General features: G+C 39.6%; 1 protein-coding gene across 1 annotated transcript; it reads left to right on the top strand.

The window, feature by feature from the left end:
• Nucleotides 1–6089: 6089 nt before the first annotated feature.
• On the top strand, nucleotides 6090–6653 carry LOC108759614 (putative uncharacterized protein FLJ37770). Its single transcript, XM_018505119.1, has one exon. It carries the CDS (start codon nucleotides 6090–6092, stop codon nucleotides 6651–6653), a length of 564 nt encoding a protein of 187 aa, XP_018360621.1.
• The last annotated feature ends 1122 nt before the right edge of the window (nucleotides 6654–7775 follow it).

The following is a 7775-nucleotide window of genomic DNA, read 5'->3' as shown; positions in this document are numbered from 1 at the left end:
ACTGACTAATTGTGTTTGCTCTTTAGTAGAATTGACCACTTATGATTGATAATTAATCACCAATTCGGCTTAATCAAATTGGTGAAACCGGTTCTTTGTACATAATATTAAGCATCCAACCCAATTAATAGTAGTTTTAATTTTTCTTCAAGGAAATTCTTATTGAAGGTCTTCTTATTCTAATCCTAGTAATGGCAACTTTAATTCAATGTCAAAAATTATTGCTTTTCGAAAAAAATTAATGTACCAAATGAAAAAAATTAAACCCCAGATGATACAATCTGAATCAATCAAGTTAAATTCCATCAAATTAAAAAGTAAACCACAAATGATACAGTCTCTTGTTATTTACTTAACTCTAATATGTATTATTTATATAAAAGATATATCAACAAAATTGGCGAGTGAGGCTCGATTGCGCACATTAACAATCGGACACGACAGGATTTCCCGATCCGACACGGACCCAATTGGACACAGACCCGATCGGACACTGACCCGATTGTGCACGACCCGATCGGACACAGACCCGATTGCGCACGGACCCGATTGCGCACCGTCCCGATTGCTCATAGACCCGATTGCATACAGACCCGTTTGCACACGACCCGATTGTACACGGACCCGATTGCGTACGTACCCGGTTGCACAAAGACCCGATTGCCCACGGATCCGTTTGCACATGGATCCGATTGCGCACGGACCCGATTGCGCACGGATCCGATTGCGCATGGACCCGTTTGCACACCGACCCGATTGTGCACCGACCCGATTGCGCACAAACCCGTTTGTATATGAACAGTGGGGTGCGTAGACAGTTTCCGCTTGGAATATTTTTCCAAAAAAAATCTAACTCTAACCAAACCATTTGTTGGTGTGAGGTAGCCCTCATTTCGTGTGGAAAGCTTGTGAGCTGTAGGTAATAACACATGTCGGGTCCGTGTGCAAACGGGTCTGTACGCAATCGGGTCTGTGCGCAATCGGATTGATGTGCAAACTGATCCGTGGGCAATCGGGTCGTGCGCAATCGAGTCTGTGTGCAAACGGGCCCGTGCGCAATCGGGTCGTGCGCAATCGGGTCTGGGGGTGATCCCGATTGATCACGGCTCGATTGGACACCACCAATCACAGCAACCAGGTGCCTAGGAGCTTTGTAGTTTCAAGCGCTGTAAGTGGCTCGTGTCCAATTGAGCCGTGTCCAACTGGGTGCCACCCTCGGGTCTGTGCACAATCGGTTAAGTGTGGAAACGGGTCCGTATACAATCGGATCGTGCGCAATCGGATCTGTGTGCAAACGGGTCCGTGCGCAATCGGGTCCGTGTCCGAACGGGTCCGTGTTCAATCGGGTCTGTGCGCAATCGGGTCGGTGCGCAATTAGATCCTTGCGCAATCGGATCCGTGTCCGATCGGGTAGTGCGCAATCGGGTCTGTGCGCAATCGGGTCTGTGCGCGATTGGGTCCGTGTCCGATCGGGTTCGTGTCCGATCGGGTCCGTGTCCCATTTGGAATTCCTTTCGTGTCCGATTGTTAATGTGCACAGTCGGGACGCTCCCAAAATTAGTGCTAAATTAAATTCCTTAAAATTTTATGTATTATTCGTAAGAAAGATTTGGGGTGATCCCGATTGTGACCACGGCTCGATTGGACACCACCAATCACAGCGACCGGTGCTTAGGAGCTTTGTAGTCTCAAGCGCTGTGAGTGGCTCGTGTCCAATTGAGCCGTGTCCAACTGGGTGCCACCCGAAAGATTTGATATTAACAATTGGCGCCAAGTTAAATTCCATGTAATTCGGATACCAAATAAAATAAATAATATCAACTTCAATGATATGTAACATTCCTATAAAGGATTTAATATCAAAAACTGGCGCCAAGTTAAATCCCATTTCTTTATACCATCCCAAATGAATGCCAATTAAATAAATAATGAATATTAATCTAATGATATGTATTATTTGTTGATATTAAAAATTAAAGATAGTACCATTTGGATTAAGTAAATAATAAAGATAGTATCACTTGGGTTTTACTTTTTATTTTGATAGTAGAATTAAACTTGGCGCCACAGTTGTTGATATTAAAAAAAAATTTAATATCAACAACTGTGGCGCCAAGTTTAATTCTACTATCAAAATAAAAAGTAAAACCCAAGTGATACTATCTTTATTATTTACTTAATCCAAATGGTACTATCTTTAATTTTTATACAATGAAACCTAAGTACACGTGTATTTTATTGAAGAATCTTCCTATTCCAATTCAAATGATTTAAATTAATCTTAAATAAAATTATTATATCACAATTCATTCTTTTAGACATTTTCTCTTTTAACTAAAGTAATGGTTATTTAATTCTCCTTCAAAATAATATACAAAATATTATCACGAAATTGCGTTACCTTGTTCAATTTAAGTGTTATCACAAAAAATTAAAGAATCATAAAATGAAAAAATTTAATCTAAATGGAAACATTTTTCATGTAAAAACACTTGGCGATGCTAGATCTCGGTATAATAACATATTAGTAAGATTTGAATGTAATATTTAAAAAAATAAGAAAAATATCTTATTTCGATACAACGAGATGGGCCATATTGGCTCCGGTAAAATGATTGACGCGTTTTGACGAACATATTGGGTTTCTCGAATTCATGAAAAATGTGAAGATCATGTACGACACTGCTTAAAATGTTTATCGTTTTCACCTATCTACGGTAAGCCTGATGAAGGGCACTTACATATAATTCCAAAAGGAAATTTTCTATTCAAAACCATTCATATTCATCATTATGGTCCAGTAGATAACTTAGTAGTACTTAAAGAATATATTTTATTAATCGTGGATGCATTCTCTAAATTTGTTAGATTGTTTCCTACCAAAACCACTAATGTAAAGAAAGTTATTTGTTGCCTGGAATAGTTTTTCTAGAATTACAATGAACCAAAAATTACTATATCTGACCGCGGAAGTGCTTTCACTTTGCAAGAGTTTGAAGATTTCCTGAAGAACCAGGATGTTCAAAACATTAAAATCGTGGTAGGGTCGCATCAGGCTAATGGTCAGACCGAATGTATCAACAGAATCATAGCTTCCCGTATAGCTAAGCTATCGGATAACGAGGAAGTTCGACAATGGTATGAAATACTGCCTGAAGTAGAGTACGTTATCAATAATACTGTCAATTGATTCACCGGTAAGATTCCCAGTCAACTGATTTTTAGTATTGAGCAGCGAGGCCCCTGTACTGATCGAGTTAAAGACTTTTCAAAAGTCATTATAAATTCGCCCGTAATAGATCTTGAGAAAATCCGCGAACAGGCAGCTAAACGTACTCGACTTTCGTACAGCGTCAGAAAAAAGAGTATGATTGTCGACATAAAACACCTAGGAAATACGGGAAGGATGACTGAACTATGATTCGCAATTTCGAGAGTACATCCGGCGTTAATAATAAAATTAATCTGAAATGGCATTACGTGTCAAAACCATTCTGGGACAATCGTACATGCTTTGAAAGATATCTGTGAAAATTGTAGCCATTGTGGATGTTCAGTTGTTGTTTGACACTCATTTATGCCAGTCGATGTCAGTATTTTTATAAAAATGGAAAAATCGAATATCAACGATCGCCGTAACAAAAATTTACGATTTGCTGTTGGAATTAATTAACTACCCATCGCATTCACCAGATATGATCTCCAACGACTTTTTCCTGTTTCTTATATCAAACGAAAACACTGACATCGTCTGTCACAAATGACTCTCAAACAACAACTCAGCGTCCAAAATGGCTACAATTTTCACAGGTATCTTGCAAAACATGTATGATTGTAGTACCAGAATGGTTTTGACGAGTAATCCCATTTCATGTTGAGGCTCAAAACTTTTCAAACGACCCTCGTATTGCGTAAAAGTAGGAACAAAAAATTTAAATGTTGTACATAATAGGTAATCAGGATATGCGGTAGCAGCTCCCGTCAAGTATATTTTTGTAGTACATAATAATATACCATGTCATGAAAGAGACGCTATAGCGTATCCTTTACAGGAATGAACTTGCTTATATAATTATAAATTATTGTTTTGGTCAAACAAATTGATGTTATTAAAAAATGCATATATGCATAGGGGAAAAATATAGATTTTTACAACTAAAAAATGAAATAACGATCATGTCCGTAAGTGTACTTGAAGGGTAGATATGAATATGAGCACGTATTTTTCAGCTCAATTTATGTCCTTTATACATTCAGATACGTCGTCGTCGTCGTCGTCTTCGCTAAATTTTGTCCCCTTTTACTACACCTTTTTTCAACACTTTCTGCACTTTTTCTGAATCTTTTCTACAACTCTTCTGCACTTTTTTTACACTTATTTTCTGTACTTCATCTACACCTTTTCTGCACTTTTTCGACACCTTTTCTACACTTGTTCTACATCTTTTCTGAACTTCTACTGCACCTTTTCTGCACTGTTTCCACATCTCGCATCCGTCTGGCATCTCTTCCACATCTTTCATGTACATTTTCTGCACTTTTTCTACAACAGTACCATATCTCTCTCATATCTCTCCCGTATTAATTTCGCATTTCTTCTGCACCTCTCCGCATCTGAATCTTACCGTTTCCGCAACTCTTTTGCACCTTTTCCGCATCTTTTCCGCGCCACTTCTACATTTCTTTTACATCTCTTCCGCATTTGTTCTGCACTTCTTCGCATCGTTTCTGCATATCTTTCCCAATTCTTCTACTTCTCATTTGTCTGTATACATTATTTTATTTATTTACATATTTATTATTATATACAGGGTGTTAGTTAAGTACGTTCCCAAACTCAACAGAGCGATTCTTTGGTTTATTTCAAGTAAAAAAGTCCATATAAATATGTGTCCTAAACGGTTTAGTTCCTGAAATAAAATAATTTAAACGTGTAGTAATAATCTCTGTTTATTTGAAAGAAATACAACTTGAACTAGTCAAAAACTAGTCAAAAACTAGTCAAAAACAGAAAAACAAAAACAGGCTTCAGTTCTTCTAACGAAATAAAATAATTAGATGAATTGTTGAAAATGTCCACCTTGCGCCATCCCTAATAACACACTTTATCCGGGATACATCCTGAGGATGTCCTTAGGATGTTCAAAGGACGTACGGACGTCCTTTGGACGTTCTCTGGACGTCCCCTGGAGGTCTGTGTTGTTAGGGATGATATATCCATCGAGGCTTCTTCTCAAAGATTGACGTATACGCTCAAAGATACCAGGTGTGTTACTTATTGCCTCGCATAAAGCAACTATTCGATTCCTCAAATCATTCTCATTCTCAATTGGGGTGGGCATATCTGCCATTTCGAAATTGTAAACTTAGGCATGATGAAACCGATTTTGATGGATTGAAACAATTTGGCCCGAAAACGTATGTACAAGTTAACTGACCCGCAGCAACATCAGGACTGAAGTCTATTTTTGATTTTGTGACTTTGACTTTGACTTTGTCACTTTTTTTACGGTTGTGCGAATAGTAACTCACATGAAGCAACGCATATTTATGCAGAAAGATATCTCCAACGCAATTTATCGTTTCGTCAAACATTTGCGAACATTCACCTGTATTTCGGAAACTAAGTCGTTTAGGATGTTTACATGGACTTTTTTACTTGAAATAAACCAAAGAATCGCTCTGTTGAGTTTGGGAACATATTTAATACTGTATATCTACATTATTTATTCACCTATAGATGTTACCTTTATCCATCTTTCAATGTTTCACCTATTCACCTATTTACGTTTTTATTTGGCTATTTATGATATCTATCACCTATCTACGTTATCTATCTACTTATCTATATCATCTATTTACTTCCTGATAAAAAATTTTTTTAACATTAATACAGGGTCCATTATGAAAGTAATGCGCATGATTTTATTGTGACGCGACTATCCATCGCAGCGGGGTAAAATGGGTCGGAAAATGTGGTGGGGGGTCTGCCTTTCCAACGCAGCCGGTCGCTAGTTTGCTCCGAGCAGTCTGAGTGGAAAGACGTGCCTCCGCGTGAAGTGTGTTTTTCGACTTTGTAACGCGGCGCGATGGAGCGTTCGCTTGAACAGCGATACGCCATCAAGTTTTGCGTGCGGCTTGGAAAGAATGCAACCGAAACATTCCAGATGCTTCAAGAGGCCTTCAAGGACGACTGCATTTCAAGGTCACAGTCCGGGAGGTGGCACAAGGCGTTCAAGCAGGGCCGGGATGAGGTCGCCGACGAACCCCGTTCTGGACGCCCAACAACGGCCAGAACCGACGAAAACGTGAATCGTGTGTGCGAAGTTTTGCGTTCCGACCGTCGATTGAGCATCCAGCACATCGCTGACACCCTACACATGTCCACATTTATGGTACATGGGATAGTGACCGAGGATCTGCAAATGCGCAAGGTCTGCGCGAAGCTTGTGCCGAAAGTGTTGACGGAAGACCAGAAAGAACTTCGAATTTCGCGCTGTCAAGAATTGTTGGATTTGATTCAAAATGAGCCGGACTTTCTTAACTCTGTCGTAACCGGAGACGAATCTTGTTCGAGTACGACCCAGAATCGAAAAGGCAGAGCAGCGAGTGGCACACAAAATCATCCCCCCGCCCCAAGAAAGCGCGAATGAGCAAGTCTCGCATCAAAACGATGCTCATTGTCTTTTTTGACGTCCGAGGAATCGTCCATTTTGAGTTTGTACCGCAGGGAGAAACTGTCAACTCAGACTTGTACCTGGAGGTGCTCAAGAGATTGAAACGGCGGGTCGCGCGCGTGAGGGCTGACATCAAAGACACGGTCAAGCTCCACCATGACAATGCCCCCAGCCACATGGCCTTCATCGTTGCCAACTTCCTAGCCCGGAGCAACACCCCGGTGGTCCCCCAGCCCCCTTACAGTACCGACTTGGCTCCGTGCGACTTTTTTTGTTTCCTCTACTGAAGAGAGAGCTGACAGGAAAGCATTGGGAGTCCGTGGAAAACATCCAAAAGCATGTTACAACGTTCCTAAGAGACATTCCCGTCGAGGAGTTTCAGCGTGCCTTCCAGGTGTGGCAGACACGTCTCCGCAAGTGTATTGATGCAGGGGGAGAGTATTTTGAAGAATTTTGAGCATTTGTACCACTACGATCAATAAATCTATTTTTCCCAGAAAATGCGCATTACTTTTATAATGGACTCTGTATGTATAAATATATATATAAACATATATAAACACGCAGAAATATTCATAGTCATAAATAATTATACATGAAATATGTCCATATATCTTTCTTTCTTTTGTAAAATTACTTTTTAGTCAATTTTAGTGTACCAAAAATAATAATAATATTGAGAAAACATGAAAAATAGTTAATGGGACTATTTTCGCATTGTTTATTTTAGAAAAAATCAAGTTTGAAAAATGTAAAAAAATTTGCTCATACATAACTATACAGGGTGATTCAGACCACCCGTAGGAGTCGGCACGTACATATTCCTCATGGAAAACTGAGTCCAAAATGTCAATGGCAAAATGTTGTGTGGTCAATAGTTTTTAAATGGTGAGCCTTTGAAACTTTCCAATCACAGGACGTGAAGTCCGCGCCGTCAGGTGCGGCGCAACCAAGCGCTAGCTGTGCGAGCGCTTTGATGGATACCGCTAAACCGCACGATGCTGAATGAATATTGCAAAAGTTTTGAAATCTTGATTAACATCTACTGCTGTATGTTTAAATTGAGACTAATTTAATTGACGAGAAGTAATGTCGCAA

Source organism: Trachymyrmex cornetzi, unplaced genomic scaffold (genome assembly GCF_001594075.2).
Source record: "Trachymyrmex cornetzi isolate Tcor2-1 unplaced genomic scaffold, Tcor1.1 scaffold198, whole genome shotgun sequence".
NCBI lineage: Eukaryota > Metazoa > Arthropoda > Insecta > Hymenoptera > Formicidae > Trachymyrmex > Trachymyrmex cornetzi.
Note: the sequence above shows the minus strand (reverse complement) of the source record. Positions and strands in the feature narration are given on the sequence as shown.